Source organism: Podarcis gaigeae (assembly GCF_964106915.1).
Source record: "Podarcis gaigeae genome assembly, chromosome: 1".
Lineage (NCBI taxonomy): Eukaryota > Metazoa > Chordata > Lepidosauria > Squamata > Lacertidae > Podarcis > Podarcis gaigeae.
Window position 1 is genome coordinate 100,140,069 of NC_139678.1, and position 21,134 is coordinate 100,161,202.

Consider the following 21,134-nt stretch of genomic DNA (forward strand, 5'->3'; position numbering starts at 1 on the left):
ATAAAAGAGTTGGCCAAATTTCATGTCCTAGAAAGCATCTATTTAATTTTTTATAGGTGAATTAAATGGCTTGAGAAATTGTTTATTTCCACACTTTTTTTGGTTTTGTTTTGTCTTCATTTTTTCATGGTAGGGCAGAAAAGTTTAGAATGGAGCATATTTGCATACCTTTTTTATTACAAGAGTTATTCTTCAAGGGAGATAACATTCCTACTAACTATTTTTGCAAGGCATAAAACTTGAAGTGAGAGTTAAACATTTTGTAAAATGTCTATCTGTTTATGTATTTGCCACATTTGTGCCCAAAGTACTCTGAATAGCATTAATCAAATCAAAGCTATTTAAAAACAATTGTGCATTAACCACAGCAAACTATACATAAAAGCTGTGGCAAAATTCTGTAAGCAGAGCAACACATCAGCTGTGTTCCTTGATGTTAGCCTTCTCACAACCTTGCCCCGCTCCACTCCTTGGGTTTACTCTTTGGCATCTGTGTCTCTTTCTCTGCCTCCCTCCTCAATCTCTCTCGCACAAAATTGATTCCCAGGGAGGTGATTCAAAGAGCAAGAGTGCAGCATCCAGGGGCTATATGAAATTAGGCCTGTGGTTGTACATTCCCCATCACTGCCCCAAATGCCATTAAATGCTGGCTGACAGACACACTTCAATGTTGTTGCCAGACACTTGGTTATGAATGGGGCATTTGGTAGTACTCCAGTGCTGGTCCGCTAGATACGAAGCTCACCCTTCTCCCCTTTGGGTTGTCCACTATCACAGACACCAGTTCTTGCAACCATCTTCCCTGTGCTTATGGAAGCCTGAAACAGGTCACTTCATTCTGCTGCATGGCAATGCCAGTCCTGGAGATTTACCTGCCATTTGTGTATTGGACTTGAAGTTTGCAATCACGAAACCTGAGGAGGACTCTGATACGCTCAGTTGTCACTTGACTTGGGAGGAGCCACAGCACCCCTTCTATGCTGCACCAATCTGAGGCTGTGGCACCTCTGCCATGCTCTAAGTGAGGGTGGTTCACCTACAGCTTCTCCTGATCCACAACCTCATAGGAGCATGAGAAGAAGAAGAAGAAGAAGAGGAGGAGGAGGAGGAGGAGGAGGAGGAGGAGGAGGAGGAGGAGGAGGAGGAGGTTTGGATTTGATATCCCGCTTTATCACTACCCAAAGGAGTCTCAAAGCGGCTAACAATCTCCTTTCCCTTCCTCCCCCACAGCAAACACTCTGTGAGGTGAGTGGGGCTTGGAGACTTCAAAGAAGTGTGACTGGCCCAAGGTCACCCAGCAGCTACAGAAAAGACTACTGGCCCCTCATGTGACTGCATGTGACTACTGCATGTGACTACAGAAAAGACTACTGGTCCTTCAAAGCAGCTCTCCCAGAGAGGTTGAACCACTGGAAGGTCCATCTTTGCCCACCTTTTTAAGACCTCAATGACATAATATTTGCTGAGATAGCATCTTCCCAAACTCAGCTAGCAAGGCCCACTGATTTGCTTGGCCCTTGGGCCTGGGCAAGGCTTTGGTATTTGTCACCTCCTCTCATGAAAACCCCAAGCCTCAAACAGAATAGATAGCAACCCACATTTTTAAGGACATACTTTTATATTCCAGTTCTTTTGGCGCAGCTATCCCACCCACCCCCAGGAACGCTCCTGGAACAACATCACTTCCACAGAAATGTTTTTTGAGTACAGTATGAGATACAGTGACACTTGCTGCAACTTAAACAAGATGGTTAAGAAAGGGGTGGGGGGTGGGAAGAGAGAGAACAATTTTCCCCATTGCTATTTCCTTTTTTTTTTATTTAACCAAAATTTCAGCTCAACTTCACAGTATATTAAGATAATACATATAAGAGATGACCCCATGAACAATACCCCCATGTCTTCAGGGGAAAGGTGGGATATAACCAGTTCATTTTTTCTTGGGGGATGCATACCCCTAAACATTTTGTGAATCTACGTTTGGCCTCATTGAAGGGCAGTATTTCAATATGAGTAGAAAAATGAGACTACCCCTAAACATTATTTTAGAAGGGGGGGGGGAGCACAATGGATAATTAATGGATGCACACACAAGGGTTTTGGTTTTTTTTGCCTTTTTGCCACATAAACTGTGGGGTTGCCTGGGAAGAGTTACCCTTCTAATCCTTGAAGAGTGTCATGTCTACAAACTCTATTTTGCTTCTTTTAAGCAGGGCAGGCAATTCATTGCAGCTGTAATCATCATATTACATGCCTCAGAACTTCAGAATGGCTCTCCCATCCTTTCCTTGTGTCTCCTTTTATATCCACATACAAAGCTGTCATGTCCACTACTACCTCAAATGGATGGTTTTTATGTGCATATATCAGCAACTCATAATGCGAACCATGCTGCCGAACACATTGTGAATATACTGCTCTTCTTAAAAATGGTTGTTGGTTTTTTCATACTATAGTATTGACTAACTGTCGGTGTTTGATGTATGAGTTACCAGCCTGATGTAGACTTATGGTTAGAGCTTAAGTTGTTAGTTCTGCTTTTGCAGCCAATTCAGAATAACTACAGATGCCTCAAGATATTAAAATTGACTGCTCAAATGGACTCAGTGTGGGAGTTTCATTGGTTTTAAATTGATAACAGCTGAAAGAGTGAATGATTAAAGCTGTATAAGGGCATAGAATGCAGCTCTCTTTTTTCTTTTTCTTTTGCCTCTTTTAACAACTTATTGTGAACAGCTCTTTATATGGGAATTTTCTTTACTATAATAAAAAAATATTTCATTAGCTGAAATTTTTAAATGATGAAAAAGAACATTTCTGAAGCCTGTTGAGGGAGCAATTCCTGAGAAACTGGAATAAACTTTGAGAGGACAATGTGGGTTTCTATTCAGAAGGGAGCATTTAAAGTTAAGTAGCATTCCATAAGGTGGTAATTGTGTCTATTTCCCAGACATTTGAGCTAAATAAGCTGGATAGGAAACATAAACTGTCATAACAGGAGGTTAGGAGTGCTGTGTACGTCTTTGCCTACCACCACCATCCCCCTTCGCGTTACATTAAAAAGTAGAAGTCTCAAGTGCCCTTTTGCTAATAAATCAAAGCCCTTTTGCTTTCTTTATTCCCTCAGGAACAGTTATTGTTTTCATTATTGGAAAAGATGTTCTGGTTGTTTCCTTATCGTAGGAAGAGCTAAAATATTTAGACACAGAAGAGAGATGTGGAGTTTTTTTAATGTTCATCTAGATTTCCATCTCTTATATTTGATAAAGATTCCAATCATCTCCTAGTACTCTAGATCCGGGCGTACCCTGTGTGGTATCCAGCGCAATACATAATTTCAAAACTCTGTGTCCCCCATCAACCAACTTTTTGAGTATGCAGAACCAAAATGTGGCTTCCTTCATCTGGCTGAAGCCTTGCCTAACTGCATCCCTTCAGGCAGCTTTGGAGATCTTGGTGTCTGCTCTGACTTCATGTGGCTTGCAACGTAACAGCACCTTCATAACTGAGGAGGCTCTACCCTTTGAGTCTGCCTGAAATTCTGGTACATGCCACTCCAAACATGGGAAATCTGTCGTCCTAGCTTTGGATACTGAAATCTTTCAGAAGCCAGTTTTTATAAGGCAGGGCTTGGCCAAAGATTGGATGACTTTCCACAAATATTTTCAGTGATATCAAGAGGCATTCCCTCTTTTGGCAATTCAAAGAGATTGTTGCAGAGAAGATTTAGGAAGCATTTGTCATGAATAGGCTCACTCTGCACAACTTCAGTGATAGTAGCATATAGCCAAATCTAACTGGCTTACAACACTGTGTGATGTCATGATTTATTTTATGCTTTCCAATTGGCTGTCACCATTCTATAAGTAAAATCCTAATCAATTTTAAGGGTGGTAGTGAAGCCTTGGTACATAGGGGAAAGCACTGGCAATAAGCAGACTCAAAAAGTGAACATGCTCAATAATTAAATGGTTTTTTATAAATATTGTATATATTCCTTCTTCTTACGAATCAAGTGAATATTTTGTGCAACTTTAGATTTTTATTGGCAAAAATATGTAGAAATTAGATTGTAGCAATTTGATTATCATGGGATCTTATATATTGAAGGGAGATCGCTTTTATAACAAAAATGCTATACCCTGTACATCTGTATTCATGCATTTAAAGATATTCTGAGTAACCATCACATGAATGTATCCACAAAGTAATCTGAAGAAACATCCAAATGATCTCAGAATCATGGGTATGGCATTAGACAATTTTGGCACTGGAATGTCTTTGCATTATAATAGTAAAAATAATAATAAATAAAAAATTTTTTAATTATTATTTATACCCCACCCATCTGGCTGGATTTCCCCAGCCACTCTGGGTGGTTTCCAACAGAGGACTAAAAACAGGATAAAACTTCAAACATTAAAAACTTCCCTAAACAGGGCTGCCTTCAGATGTCTTCTAAAAGTCAGATAGTTGCTTATTTCCTTGACATCTGATGGGAAAGCGTTCCACAGGGCGGGCGCCGCTACAGAGAAGGCCCTCTGCTTGGTTCCCTGTAACCTCACTTCTCACAGTGAGGGAACCGCCAGAAGGCCCTTGGCGCTGGACCTCAATGTCTGGGCTGAACGATGGGGGTGGAAACGCTCCTTCATGTATACTGGGCCGAGGCTGTTTAGGGCTTTAAAGGTCACCACCAACAATTTGAATTGTGCTCAGAAACATACTGGGAGCCAATGTAGGCCTTTCAGGACCGGTATAATATGGTCTCAGCAGCCATTCCTAGTCACCAGTCTGGCTGCCGCATTCTGGATTAGTTGTAGTTTCCAGGTCACCTTTCCTATGAAAAAGGGAAAACAACAAAGTGTCCTGTGGCATCTTAGATTAGTAACTTTATTATTGCATAAACTTCCACTTTGACTAGGGCTGATGGGGGTTGTAGGTCAAAACAGCTGGAGGGCACCAAGCTGAAGAATGCTGTGTTATAGAATGAAATATATTGTCTTTAAAATAGCACAAAATCCAGGTTCACCCTCAACAGGCCTGTTTGGGGAAGGAGTGAATATAATATTTAATGTCGTGCAGGTTACTGTATGGTTAGTTATACATGGCCCTCCTAGGATTCCTGCAGGCTTTGCCAAGAAACATTGATTACAGAAGTGCTGTCAAAGGCCTCTACACCAATTTTCAAAGTGTCATGCTCTGCTGGAAAGGTATGCGGAGACTATCTCTTGGTTTAAATGATGATCTTATAGCCACATTGTTTAAACATTTTAAACTGCTTCTATTGAATGGTTTCTCTCATAGGTTTGATTCATTTGGATTCTGCTGACAAAGTTCCCATTACGGAGCACTCTTTTCATAATTTGTCAAAAATATATAGCAGAGATGAAGGAGGATGGAGCTAATTTGTAATCTGAGAGCACTAACCTGGTTATGCTGACATGCTCCATGATGAACGCCCTCAGCCAGCCAGAGGTTTGCGGTCATGAAGCGCAAAAAAGCTGCATTAAATACAATTTCGTTCTGTAAAACCGTGCCATTTACATGTGTTGTCAAGGGCCGGGGACAACTTATTCTTATAAAAAAACGCGATTTCCCCTTAAAATCAGAATTAAGCACTTTCCAATTTGTGGGAGGTCTGCTTTGTAAACCTTGGAGGAAATACAAGGAGGTGGGGAAGGTTTTCCAGAGGCAGGCTAACTGTAAATGATGTAAAACCGACTCCTAACATGATAAATTGCAGTGGTTAAATTATTTCCCTGAATACTTTGATACCATTAAGACGATTGTAGCAGTAGATCTGCGTGCTCTGGAATCTTGTGGAGCCTTTCTCTCTGTGATAAGGTGGTCTTACTACCCATCCCCACCTTCTGTCTGCTTCCTCACTGCTGCTGTGTAGAACACTGCAGTATGTACTTGCACAACATGAAGTTGTACTGATGTTAACAGCTGTTCGACAGTGGAACAGACTCCCTCAGAAGATGGTGGATTCTCTTTCATTGGAGATTTTAAAGCAAAGATTGCCATGGAAGCTTTAGTTGAGATTTGCATTGCAGGGGTTGGAGGACTATGACCCTCAGGTCCCTTCCAACTCTACAGTTTTATGATTCTAAGTGCTGACCATGAAACTTATGCTAGATGTGATCAACTCATTCCCATGGTTCCCAAGAAACTTAGTCATAACTTTGGCATCAGTCTTATGTCGACTTTGCTTGGAGTAAACCCCACAGAACACAGTGGGAGCTACTTCTGAGTAAACGTGTACAATAGCACCTCTGTTTATGAACACTTCTGGTTACAAATGCTTCAGGTTACAAGCTCTGCTAACCTGGAAGTAGCTGCTCCAGGATGCAAATGGAAATCACGTGCCTCTGGTGCACGCACAGTGGGAGGCTCCATTAGCGAAAGTGCGGCTCAGGATAAGAACGGTTTCAGCTTAAGAACGGACCTCTGGAACGAATTAAGTTCGTAACCAGAGGTACCACTGTATAAGGTTGGCTCTAGGTTGGCTCCCCTGTGTTTTTGCATTCTGTACATTATTTTTGGAAATATTGGATATTCACACAGAAATAACAAGCAGCAATGTGAACACATTCACACCAAAGTCAATGTTTTTTGTTCATTGGTCAAAATGGGAATTGGTTGAAATTTCATACTGACACTGATGACCTTTCATACTTCTGGTCTTTAGAACTGCGCATGCACAGACACTCTTGCACAAAGACAACATATTCATCACCAGACCACACTTAAAGCACACAAATGCTCCACACATGGAGCCTACATACACACATGCCACTCATAAGCAGTCTCTCTACATAATGGCACAAACATCCCTACTGCCACCTCTCAGTCATAGCCTGCAGTGATGCTGGGTAATTGCAACAGTTTCCACAGCATTTCTGTGGTGACAAGTAGAAAGCCGCCACCATTGCAACTGTTGTGATGTAGCGCAGAGCAAGGGAACCATTGTGAGCTGGTTAGAGAGTTCTGGAAGCAGGAATGGGTGCTTCTATCTGTTCCAGTGTTTTATGAGCAATTGTGAAACATGGAACACTTTGGTACGCTCCTTCTTGTTTCTGCAGTACTCAGAAGCAGCTGAAGCCACCACTGAAACAATAAAATGGGCAACACTTGTCAGGGAACTGGCAAGTAGTCAGATATAGGTTAGCAGGCCAGATTGGGGCTGCAAGCTCTCCATGCCCGCTTTAGAGTATTATTTTAACACACATCTATGTAAGCTATGTAACAATGTGATATGCTGACCAAAAGACTGCACAAAACTTCACATATGCTCTTCCATAAGTCAGTACACAACGCTTAGGGGATTTTACAGTACCTGATTTATTTATTATCTTATTTGTCATTTTTCTACTCATCCTGCCCTGCAATAACATAAAGACAAATCCTCCCCCATCATACTAAAAGATGATAACCAATACTGGTTTGGAATACTCAATTCCATGATGGAATTGAGACAGTTACAAAAATGCTGTGAAAATGTTTTTTTAAAAAAAAGTTTTGAAAAATATATTGAATTTGCCATAAGCTTACCATCGCCATCTAAGTGTCACATCTGTATAAAGCAAATATAATGTTTTAAGTGTGTTTTAAATGCACCTGTATATCTGAGTTCCATAACTGACAATGAGCCAAATGCTTTGGTGAACAGGGGCATCTTTGCCTGGGGAGAACATTCCACAGGCAGTCATCACTGAAAATGCTGGTATCTAGAGGCATGCTATCTCTCATCCTAGAAGTAATATGCAACATTCTGTTGTGGCTGGTCTAGTGGGACAAAACCCACCAACGGTTTCTAGAGTTTCTTGGGTGGTGCTGGGGTATTGGTGACATTGGGGCCGCAATCACAATCTGGCACTTCCACCCTAGCATCCATGCAGCCCTGGCCATGCCAGTGCCAGCAACAAAAGCTATAGTGAGGGTAGGATCAGGAGGACGGCGGCTCTATGGGTCTGCTACAGTACACCAACCTAATGGGGTGTGCCATTGATTTCAGTGTTATTTTCATACAACTAAAATTCATTGGATTAGGTCCTTATGCATTCCCTATATTGAGCAAAAACAAAGATGCCATGATCCAGGACAAGTAAAATGATGGAAATGATAGTATGCTGTTCCCTTGTCTGATTTCTGTTGAGCTAAATTTTCATAAAGACTACTTAAATGGCAAAATAAACTTTACCACTTTTCCGCTAACAACCTCTTTACTTACATCAGGAGAGCTTATTTTGTGTTACGGCCTATGCTACTATTTTAATCTTTGTCTTTGTCTTTACTAGATCAAGTTTTTGGTTCCCCTTTGCACAAAGTGTGTGAACTTGATGGCGCCACAGTCCCTAAGTTTGTAAAGACGTGCATCAAAGCTGTTGAAGATCGAGGTGGGTAGTTTGACAATCAACCTTCTTTCCCCCATTCCATAAGCTGTATTTACAACTTAGACTCTAATTTAATATCTCCAGCTTGTTCATTGGGGATGCACAAGAGTTAAAAATTATGCTTTGGTACAACTGTAGCTGCATAACATTCCATCTTTCTTTCTATCATTTAGTTTCCATGTCTTTCTCACAGCGGAGATGCAATGGCATCTTTTTTTCCCTGAGGGGTCCCCAGCATTGCTCCAGTCCTACAAAATATATGCTACTAGTAATAATTTCCACAGAAGTAGCCATGTTAGTCCACTGTTGCTATAAAAACAGAACTGTGGTACCTTAAAAACTTTTTAACTTTCTGATGAAGTGAACTGCAGTCCACAAAATCTTATGCCATAATTAATTTGCTAGTTTTCAAGGTGCCACAAAACTATCTGTTGCTGTAAGTCACTATAGTAGGCCTATTGTAATTTGGGTATATTTGTTCTTGATTACTGGCACAGCTCAAACCCATATTATTTACCTGCTACAATGAAACTTTCGTTCCTTTCTTTCCTCCTTCCTTCTGCAACCATATATTCTTTAGCCTTTCCAAGTGATTTTCAACGGCAGATGGGGTTTTTTCCCCCTTTAAAAAATTAAATTGTAGAGAACTGCAAGGATTTTTTTGCATCATCTGTAAATGTTTAACATTTTCAGGATAATCACATGTACCCGTGTGTTTTTGAAATAAGGACATACAGTCTGTATTGAGACTCTGAAATCAATAGAATCACACCAACAAAGCATCCATAAGCTTAATCTCAAAGTAAAATACTCCTTAAATCTAATAAGTATCTGGCATGTTTATGACAGATGCAGTAATTGGTGTACCATTTAACCTGGAAATCCATCTTTTACATCTACGAAAGAAAAGCATTAGAGGCTGTATCAGTGAAGCTTAAGACTTCCACTCATGCAATGGAACTTCTTGCCCTATTCTCCTCCCATGCCTTCTATTCTGGGGGCTCCCTCAACCCTCCAGAGCAGATTGGAAGGGGTGTATGGTGGGCCTGTTGTACAAGTGGAAGTCCTTGCATGAATAGGATAATTTTGTTGGATACAACTCTAGGGAAATTAACATTACCAGGATATCAAAAGAATTATCAGTAGCGTAGCTTTTGGAGGCTATGTATTTGAAGAAAGATTTCTTTAAGATTTGATGTTTATGAACTGGCTGCTGGAGTTGTCCTTTTATGAGCATTTTGATCCATGGCAATTAGCAAGTGATTGTTTAACCTCATGCCATTAACAGCTTCACCTATTGATTTCTGCATATCTAACCACTGAAAAAAGAGGCTTTGGTAGTAGTTGGTTGGAATGCTTAAACTAGGGATGAGGACACTATGGTCTTCCACAGGTTGTTGGACTTGAGTTCCTATTGACCTCAGCCAGCATGATCAGAGATGATGAAAGATGTAGTTCAGGAACATTTGAAGACTACAGGTCCCCCATCTTTGTCCTAGTGTCCCTTGTAGGTGTGAATAGCTAAAGAGAAGCAGAATATGGAAAGAAAATGTGGCTGCCAATTATTTAAATGTAGGAAATCACATGCGTTTTCACAATTTTCAGAATAGGCTTATGTCTTTGTTTCATACTGTGCCAAATATTAAAAAATACTGTCACCTATTTTGGAGTTCTTAAGATAGTAGTGCCCCACTTCCACGTCACTTTCACGTCACTCATTAATGACTTGTTGCTTATACTCATAAAGAATTAGCTGCTGGAATACTGCCTTAGGTTTGGAGGGCATGTGATGTCATGTTAGGCAAATTAAATTCCACATATTTCAGAATAACTGCTTTGTGGATTAAACTATTAAAACAATCTATTTAGAGGTGCTTGCAGTTCTGTGTGAGAAAAGTAGTTGGATGGGAACAAAGTTATTTGTCAATAGTATTTTATTTAAGGACATGTAATTACCTTTGTCCTTCATGCATATGGAGACCTTACAATGAGCTGTTTGTCCATCTTGCCCAGAATTGTCTACAATGACTGGCAGTAGTTTTATGTAACCCTGCTAACTGAGATATTCCGAGATGCTGGTAATGGAACCTGGAAGCTTTTTATGCAAAGTATATACATTACCATTGAGCTATGGCTTCATCTCTAATCTTTACATTGTACAAAGAAAATATGGAGAAAATGGTAGGCTGCCTTTCAAGGTTATTGCAAGCTTTCTCAACCTTAAGTTCAGTTCCCCCAAATCTTACATAATTTTCTTTAAAAAGTGCACACACCATTTCATTATACATTTTCATTTGCCTTTCTAGCAATATGTGCATTTTTTGCAATTTCCCCTAATGTACACTTTTTAAAAGTCATTTTAAAAATGACTTTTTCATTGGAGCCAGTGCGGTGTAGTGGTTATGAGCGGTAGTCTTGTAATCTGGGGAACTGGGTTCGCGTCTCCACTCCTCCACATGCAGCTGCTGGGTGACCTTGGGCCAGTCACACTTCTTTGAAGTTTCTCAGCCTCACTCACCTCACAGAGTGTTTGTTGTGGGGGAGGAAGGGAAAGGAGAATGTTAGCCACTTTGAAACTCCTTAAAGGGAGTGAAAGGCGGAATATCAAATCCAAACTCTTCTTCTTTTTCAACGTGTAATGCCATTTATGTATGTTACTTTCACTAATACATGCCCTTTTGTGTGCATTTTTTAGTTGGAGAAATGCATCACAAAATCCAGAAAAGTGTGAAATTCAAAGGATAACTGTGCTTTGGTTTGCTTATTGGCTCAGGAAGTATGAATTAAGAAAGTTCATGTTAAAATTCAAAGTGATCAGATTCCCACCCAACCTCCCATCCTTGGTATGATTATCATTCTGGTGGTAGAAGAAGGCATAGGAAAGCATATTTTCGCTAAACCTGCCCAGCAGATGTTCTGCAGAAGTGCATGATCATGCTTTGATTTCTGTGCTTCCTTGCTTTTACTAATTGTAACCTGTAACCAACATATGGCTTAAGCTAGTAGAGATGTAAATATTAGCCAATCTCAGTGGCGTGTGATTTAGAAAACAACCACCACATTTTATCACTGTATTTATGACTTTGGAGTTCATATACAATTTTCTATCAGCATGGACTTGGATTATGATTCCTTTGCATTCATTTCCATTCTGTTTACTCAATGCGTTGTTTTCCCTAAATTCTGGCATAAACTAGCACAGGACGGCAGCAATTTATGTGAAGCTAAATCCAATGTTTATGAAAGCTTCTGATGACATTTTAGACTCGGGTTGGTATTAGGAAGCAGCATGTGGAGGTGCCAAGTCTCCCTGCATGGCTGGGACTCAACAGATTTGAAGCCCTCCTCCTAATGGCCAGATCTGCCTTCAGCCAAGTTATTCAACTGCAGAGTCATGGGAAATACTTATGTACCAATTATGGAAAAGGCACATTTAATGAAAACTATATGTTTACTTCCATAGTCTTAGTGAGAAGCCCTAAATGCTCCACGCAGAATTTGTACACATCTCTGCCCCATCTACACACTATAACTGTACTCAGAAACTTCAACACATTTAATTTAAGCTGAAGCATTATTTTTATGAAGAGCCTCCCTTAGAAATCTAACCTTAGAATGAGGAGGGCCAAATAATTTAAAGGTGTTTCAAGGCAGTCATGCCAGTTTTTGTTTGTGCATTTGTTTCCATTTAACAGTTGAATGGGGTAATTCGGCTATCGCTTTGTGGAGGTTCTTGTAACAGTGATCGGGGGGGGGGGGACATTGTTTATATATCAAATGCTATCATGTGAGCAAGTGACAGAACGCCTCAGGCATAACATTCAATGGCACTGAATCAGTTTAAATTCCAATAATTTGGCTGAACGTGTTTGTGGGTCTGGCTTTTGCAAGTTTATTCGGCTAAACCAGTGTCCAATCTAGCATGACATGCTCTGTGTTCCGGATGCAGCTATAACTTATACAGGGAAAGTGTTACGTCAAGAGCTAAGGATGATAATGAATTGTCTGTCCGCTGTGGCTGCATACTATTGAGATGACAACATATTTCTATTTGTGTAATATAAGCCAAATGTCATATGGGGCATAATAAAACAAAATTAGGCAAAGGACTTAAAATTTATTAGTCAGTAATTTCAAACCAGTCTGGTCAGTAAACATATCTGCATTCTCAGGGTTTCATTTCAGTAATCTGCTGTAATGGTCTTCCAGTTATCCCTCACAACCTGGATTACTTATACTTTTAAGTATTTAGGCCCCTCTATGAATTCATCACCCAAAAGGGGTGCCATGAGCACAAGAGGGCATGAATACCTGATAACTTTCCCAACAACATCACATGGTTTCCCTGGCTCCACCTTACATGTCCATACATAGAGCACAGACATCTGCAAATGGGAAGTCTATGCACATAGATTGTGATGTATGCAGGCTTCCATGGGATCAGGAATGCTGTACTGGCATGGTTTATGATCCCATGGAAGTCAAATATTCATGGGCTACTAAAAAGAGTGCAGAAAAGTAGTTCTGCACATGCTTCATAGTATTGCAATGCAGCCTTGTCGCTATAGGTCAAAAAAATTGGTGTAGTGTAGTGGCTCAGAGTGTGAACTGGTAAATTCAAATATTTATATTTATATTTTTTCCATGTTAATTCACTGTTAATTGAATTCAGCTGTGAGCCATGTAGGGACCATATAATTATGCAGTGACCAATCATGTACCTTTGCAGTCCCACAAGCAGGGCTGAAAGGCAGCAACTCTCTCTTGGTGTTGATTTCCAACGACTGGTATCCATTGCCTCTGAACATGGAGATTCCATGTAGACTTTGCTTATGCGGATGCTTGCCTCCAGACATGTCATATTTTGGAAATAAAGTGCTGCCTAATGTGGCAGATTATCACACTGAATGCTTTAGTAGCAGAAGGCTACAATTCTATAATTTCAACTCGGTAGGACTTTCTTCTGAATAAACATACTTATTGCTCTGCACAGTCTTTGTGGTCCCATACAAATTATTTTTGTTGATCTGGTTTAGACTGGTGCAAAGGAATGATACCATTTCATTTAACTTGGGACCCCTCTAATGAAAGCTAATGACACTCCATGTTGTCTTCTATTCCCAAATCTTTGCTGTCTATGTTTGCAGGCATGAAAGATTTATTAATCATTGGACATTGCTACACTGCTGATTTCCTTTCTCAAGCACAAGATGCTATGGCAGGAATTATATACAAAATTGCATATTTGACTCCGTGCCAGAAAGTCACCCTGAGATCTGTAACGTTGTATAAAGATTTAAGAAAGACCTTTAGTCCACTTCAGAGAAGGTCCCTAGTTTTAAAAACTTTTATCTCTCAACTTTCCTTCTTAGCAGCTGTTCTATTTTTTTGCTGTCATTTGTTTGACAGCATCCAGTTATAGGTTCCGATGTCTGTTTAAAGAAACAAGGAGGCTGTTGGCTTTAAAATCCCCTTACTGCTTGTGTGTTCAACATTTTCCCAGGCTTTTCTGCATAGTTTGCCAAGCAGAGGGACTGACCTTTTGTAGCAAACCCTTTTTCATTTCAAAATGCTCACTTTGATTTTTGTCCCATTTTATGCTCATTCCAAACTGTTTACAGCCCACTAAAAATGACTGTGAATTATATGTTTGTGTAATGGGTTCCTTTTGTGGTCGGAGAGGAATGTTTACTTTGTGCAATTAGTTATCTTTGGGTAGATTACAGTGACCTGGAAAAAAGGGGGCTAAGATTATTATGGTACCTTAGGTATTTCCTTTTGTTAACTCCTGTGGCGGTAGTCTAATATGTTATCTACTGTGCTCTGAACTAATCACGTCATACGGAGCAGAAGATGAGAGCTTATATAAGTATTCTTTTGTATCACCTTTAAACATGATAAAAATTAAATCTCAGTTTCTTCTTCCATCCCCCCCCCCCCCAAAAAAATGTTTTGTGTCTTTTAGGCTGGGAACAGACGATAGTGTATAAGAGAATTGAAGGCGGTTTGAAAAAGGTGTTGCTGCTTGTGATATGTACAGTCACTCCTGGTAAATAGGTTTTGCAGTATTGTTTCATAAACTTGCAGAATCTGTCTGACCAGCTGTGACAATGGTACAAAGAAATATGTGTATGCAGCAGGGAAAGTGAAGCCACTTTCAAACCACTTTCACCTCTTTCAAAAGTCAGTGTCTGTCTTCATCCTGAGTCTCAGTCTCAGAACGTCTAGCATAACATCACCACAATTCTGAAAGCCTGATGCTAAAAGACTTGTATTATATTCTCAAATGCTGCACTTCCATCGTATAAAGCAGTGGTGTCAAAAGATCTGTCTCATGGGCAGTGATGCTTTCAATAGTGTGTGTCAACAGGAAGACCTGCTAATGGTGAGACTCACCATTTCCAAGAAACCCTCATCACTATTCTTTGGCATTACAAATTTTAATTAGCAGTTATTTAATCATTTTCAACATTCTCTTTTTACTTTTAACACAAACTGTCTCTGAAAGTACAAGGTACAAACATTTATCTGATTATAAAATGCATCGTAAATAAATAAATTGACATGGATCCAAACTTGGCATTCTGCAACCAGAAGGTCGTCTTACGTCCATGGAAAGTTTTTGTTTGAGCAGAGGATCCTGTTGATATAAAGGGAGAGATTACTTTTGCCAACTATCACTTCATCCTGCACTCTTCCCCCAATCCCAGAGGCCCTGTCGGCTCTCCAGAGCAGATTTTCCAAGGGCTCTGGGGAAAGTGGGTATCTGATGGTGGAAGTGCGAGAAATTGCTTTTGCAGAAGCAAAGGTCGGATGCCCAAGCCATCAGGTTTTTAAAATGCAGCAAACCTCCGCTATAAATATCCAAAGGAAAAGATATGGCCCTTTCCCCCAGCAGATATTTATAGATAATTCTTAAACAAAGTGGTCATATGAGAAGATGAAAAAGAACATATTAATGAAGTTTCAACATGACTGGATTAACAGTTGAACTGTCCAATCGTAAGAATGTCCAGTCGAGTCAGTACTTCTGAATACAGTGGGGCTTACTCCAAGGTAAATTGAGTTATGTATGATTGGAGCCTTAATCTGATTATGCTGTAGAGGACTCCAGACAAATTATGCTGTCCAACCATATTATGTTATATTGTTGTGATTTGAAACCTTTCCACCAAAGAACTCTGTCCCTGATTTGTACCTAGGAATCTTTTTGAAATTCCCCAGTGAATTCTGTAACATATCACTTGATCTAGGAGAGAAATGGCTGTATTGAGAAATATCAGAAATAGTATGAGGAACAAAATAACCATGCAGTACTGTGGTAGATTTCAGGTGTAAGGTTGGTGGAGGTGAGGCTGCATTTTTCTGTATAGACTAGGAGTCTTACATCAGCAGGGTAAATTATGCCAGTGTGGTGTAGTGGTTAAGAGCGGTAGTCTCGTAATCTGGGGAACCGGGTTCGCGTCTCCGCTCCTCCACCTGCAGCTGCTGGGTGACCTTGGGCCAGTCACACTTCTCTGAAGTCTCTCAGCCCCACTCACCTCACAGAGTGTTTCTTGTGGGGGAGGAAGGGAAAGGAGAATGTTAGCCGCTTTGAGACTACTTAAAGGGAGTGAAAGGCGGGATATCAAATCCAAACTCTTCTTCTTCTTTAATATGTCCCTGAGAGGACTAGGTGTCTAATTTACAAAAGTGTCCATTCCATAAACTGGAAACTAAAAGCTAATGTAGTAATGTCACCTTTAAATCATGAAAGATAGGAAGAAAGGAAGATATTGCCAAAAATAAAAATAAAAAAATTGACAAATTTTCTAGCTGTCTGAAGATTTTTCAGTAAATCATATTTTACACTGCTTTCCACATAATTCAATACCTCTTATAAATTTAGTGCTGCCCTAAGGCAAGTATTTTTATTTTTATTTGCTCTGATCCTATAAAAGACTCCTCAGACTTCCTGTCTTCCAGGTACTTTAACCTATAAGTTCTCTGTCTCCTTCACAGTGGCTTGACACGCTATCTTGTGATGACGGTAGATATCATTTCATTACACTAATGTGTGGAACTGTTGTCACTGGCTAGCTTTTCATACTTTTTTTTTACGATATCAGTTACTAGACAACAGAAACTGTTAATGTCACTTAAAATGGTAGCTGCTACTTGCCTTCCAAGTGTCAGTAGTGTTAGGCATCCATATTCCAACAGGTGTCACGATGTCTCAATTTTTGTTCGTTTTATTGCACTATTTCCAGAGCCTGTTTGTGGCAGTGTGGTGCCACAGCCCAAAAAGCAATTCAACTGTAAAGTGAAATATTTTACAATAAAGTAATATTGTTTACAGAATGGTAGGCACCCTATGTTTTCAATTAATTTAAATATATGGGCTAGAAGACAAATACGAGAGTCCATGTACAGGATTGCTCACCTAGAAAAAATAATAATCTAGCAACCAGGTCTTATTGAAGGGGAATAAAATAATGACCGAAAGGCTGAAATCTTCAGCTTAGAATCCCAGTGCTTGTGGTGCCATCCCCATCACTTCTGTTCCAGCAGTACCATCCCTGATTGCACGCCTTAATTTCCAGTGTCTGAATAGTTTACTGTGTCTCTAAGAGAGTGTTCTCCAGAAGGGCATGATGCATTGTGTGAGCTACCACTCTCTGCTTATTTTTGGAACATTTTGTCCTGCACACAACCCTTTTCATTCTAAACACATGACTTTATCCATAAATTTGAAATATATTCAGATATGGGGCTTTTTACAAGTTAATTTGCTAACTTCTTATCTTTTACTATTGCTTTTTAGCAACACTTTCACTAGCATTTGTTTCTTTTCCCATGCCTTCAACTTTATATAGTGTTTCCAGTTACCTTCTAGAAGAGTGCCCTGAAAGTCTAGAGATCATGTTGCTCTGTGAGATGATCTGAGCTCTTAGTTCTGCTAATTTTGTAGCATACATTCTTTCCCACTTGGGGATAATCTATTATACTTGGATCCAGGCATGCACTAAAAGCTAATACTTCATGAAAAATGTGCATTTTGTACTGTTTAACTTTTGATGAGATCCTTGAAGTCTTTTAAGATTCTGTCTTGTTCCAAGAAGATTTCTGCTCCTTGTTTTTATATGTGTGTAAAAGGAAGAGGAGCAAAACAAAAATGATGGAAAATGCATGCTATTTTAGAAAGACCTTCAGCTATTCAGTAGATAGCTCACTTTTTCAAGGAACATTTTTTTGGGGGGGAGAAATATATTTCTTATCAGCCATTGACTTTATTGCTCTGATGAATACAAACGAGAATTGGCTAAGCACATTCCAAGCAATTTTGACTTGGAAATTTGTGATATAAAAAGATCTTTGCAACTTCTGAGTAGAAATTAGGAGCAAATGAATGCAGTGCAAATGTCTTGGCAGTGATTTCTCTAGGAGTTCTGTCTTCTGACTCATTTAATCCCGCTATAGCCACCTTTCTCAGAGCAAAAGCCAGCTAATAGTTTTGTGCAAGGTCCAAGTTACAATTGGCTCAGAGGGATATTTTCTCTGGGGCCTCTGTGTCTGTGAAAAAGCCACACTCTGCGTCACTTTTTTTAAAAAAAAATCAAGAAGCATCAGGAGGAAACGTCAAAAAGGGCGTAATGTACAAATTAGAGGGGAAACAGAAAAGGAAAGAGGAAAACAACATATTATGGAGGTATAATTTGAAATTTATGAAGAGTAGAATGTAAGCTATGTTAAGAAAATAATAATAAAAGGACTACAGGAAAAGCCGTTGAGGCAGTTGCCATCTTTGTCATAGTTACCTGATACCTGCCTCATTGACTAATTCGTTCCAGAGAAATGTATCCCATGCTAGTAAAAGAAAGCATTAATATGCTAAGCCTTGCCAGTAAAAACAAGTGGTTACTGCCTGTTCAGCACAGTAACATTTGCTGTGACAGGACTAAGTTCATACCTGGGAACACTCCAGTGCTTTGCTGGCATTGCAGAAGGGAGGCGTTTAACTCCACTGGTCGGTCTTTCTTTCTTTCTTTCTTTCTTTCACATTTAAAATAAGCCTGTTGGTAACCATTTAGATTAAATACGCAATATTCAAAAAGAGACAAATATTGTTTGCAATACCAGTTACAAACATCCACAATGTGTGCCCCCTTCTTTTCTTACAGTACATTGTGAATCTCACAGGATACATCTACTTATGTATAAATGTTTCCTTGAAAAACTAAGGCTAAAACCATTTACTGGTTAACACTGACTAAAAATTAAGCAGGCCTCTGAAGTTACTAGCTTATGGTTCATGAGCAGAATCTAACGCAACTCTGGGAGTGGAAAATAGAACTGACCCACGTGTAGGTAATTAACAAAAGAATCGGCTGGGCATCTAGATTAAAAATGCTGGGCTTTGCACACCCTCCAGTGAGAGAGAGCCAACAGCAGAGTTAAAAAATATTTTCAGTGTTAACCAGCGGCATAACATGGAACCTAAGTTGTTACAGGTAAAAATGATATAGGCCTCGAACCATGTTGTGATAATTGTTCAAGATTGCTCACAAAATTCATTTAATTCTGCCTCAAACAGATGTGATGTTAAAGATGAGATTCAATTTAACACATCTATTGTTTTCTTCTTTTAGCAATAATAGCAGCAGCGAGTCCTGAACAAGATGGGGGTCATGATCTGTGGGTTAACCCCTCCCCCTGAGCACCAGCCCCTCCCAAAATTGCTCCCCACAAGCTGTTGTTTATCTCAGCAGGGAATCTTCCATTGGCACCAATAAAATCCTTTCTCCCAGGATTAACAGTAGCACTGTGGTCCCATGGCCTTTTCAGTGGTTGTTTTCCGTTTGTGGAATGCCCTCCCTAGTGGGGTGTGTCAGCTTCCTTTATTATTAACTTTCAATGCAAATTGCAAAACATTCCTGTTTCTCCAGGCGTTGGGTGGCTGGCAGCCATGAGAGTACTGGATGAAATAATGGTTTAAGTTGAAATTGCTTTTAATTGTGATTTTTATAGAATATTTTAACTGTTTTAGTTGTTTTGTGTTTTAATTATGGATGTGTTTGCCATCCTGGGCTCCTTTGGAAGGAAGGTTGGGATATAAATTCAACAAGTATACACAGGTCCCACTGTCCAAACATTTGTTATACAAAAAAAAAAGTCTGTGTGTGGTATTGTAAACAAACAGCCTTAAACAAGCCTTACTTTTTGGGTTTTGCTGGTCCATGACAGCTGTTTCACCAGAAAGAATGGTGAGGGGGAGAGATCAGACAAATAAGAGGATTTTTTGTCTGTTGCCTTTTGCAAGGTTTCAGAAGGTTCTCTCCCCGCCCCCATCATTTTGGGCCCAAATACCATGGTCAGGAATGCATTAGAAATTATCCCATAGGAATCAATGGAAATTGTCGACCTGTTGTGCATCTTCCAAACAGTTTACTGAGTATGCATTGTGTTTGGTTAGTGGGATCTGTGCGTAATAATAATGCTGTTGTGTAATTTTGACATCTGGACTTGATGCTCTCTATGGCAACCCCGTTATTTAAGGAGAGCAGCTATAAAGGAGGACAGTGTAGCAGGTTCTCCACCTACCAAAATCTGTCTTCCATGGACGGGTTTCATTTGTTCGTTTTAACTTTATCCCTGTAGCAGCAAAGTGCTGGGTCTCACAGGTAGGGATGGTCAAGAAATTCATTTTGATGATATACGGCCTAATCCACATTCATTGAACCAATATGCAAAGTGACCTGAACTTGCCCTGCAAATTTGTACTGAATTTTGTGGTGCAGTTCTCCAACCAGTACAAAAATGCAGGTGTGTGTGGGGGGGGATGTGTATTAAAATGCATATAAATGCAGTGAATATAACACCAAGAAATGCATTTTGTATGGAGAACTTTCTTGCAAAATCATGTATATTAGTCAAAACTGCATACAGAGATGACTATAATGTAATGAGGAAAATTGCAAGTATCTAATGTGGGGAACTGAATTTAAAAATGGAAAAATGTGAAACGGAAATTGATAGATTGGTCTACCCCTACTCATGAGTTAAGTTTCAAGGCAATTTCTGGAGTATACAATAAATATTTCTAGGGTTGTGTACTCTATGGATGGCAAGAACAGAGGTCCATGGTATCATCCACATCTACCTACCCATTATAAATCCCCACCAGACTCATTCACCCACTTCCATGTGCATATATCCTTTAGTGGCAACCACATCTGCAGTCTAGAAATAGTCTGATGAAATATGTATGACCACAGCCACATCATTGGGTCACATATAACCAAGCACTCCAGGATTCATCCACAAGCCTCATTTGATGCTGGAATGAGAAATCTGTATGTAGCTTTGCCTACTCTTTGTTATACAGATATTCTGTTTCTTTCACTGGTGAAATAAAATCACACCAAAATGGCGCAGAAGAGAAGGATACAATTTGTGTCTCTTATTACTTCTGTTGATGTTGTTTGAAGGGGGTTTCTTTAAACTGATAAGATGTTCTATAACATAATAGACCTTCATTATACATTCTACTAGCATTGGAGCTGCAGTGGCACCTCTGAGGAGACTTGCATGGTATAGTAAGAGGAAGCTTATGTGTCATTTTTGCACTGCAGAAGCCTTTACATTAACTTGGATAATTGTCAACGCAATTGAGGAAAGAGTAGCAAATCGGAATCTAAGACTTCTATATACTTAAGATGCAAAAACTTTGAAACTGAACAGTATGTGTTTGTGAATGTT

General features: G+C 39.7%; 1 protein-coding gene across 17 annotated transcripts in view; it reads left to right on the top strand.

Annotated features, from left to right (window-relative positions):
- The window catches only part of ARHGAP15 (Rho GTPase activating protein 15), a 383,495-nt gene that overhangs the window by 222,001 nt on the left and 140,360 nt on the right, over nt 1–21,134 (top strand). For all 17 annotated transcript variants that reach the window (XM_083710978.1, XM_083710987.1, XM_083710980.1 and 14 more), the window contains one exon: nt 8,301–8,399. In XM_083710978.1, coding sequence (XP_083567104.1) covers nt 8,301–8,399 — 99 coding nt within the window. The remainder of the gene's footprint in view (nt 1–8,300; nt 8,400–21,134) is intronic.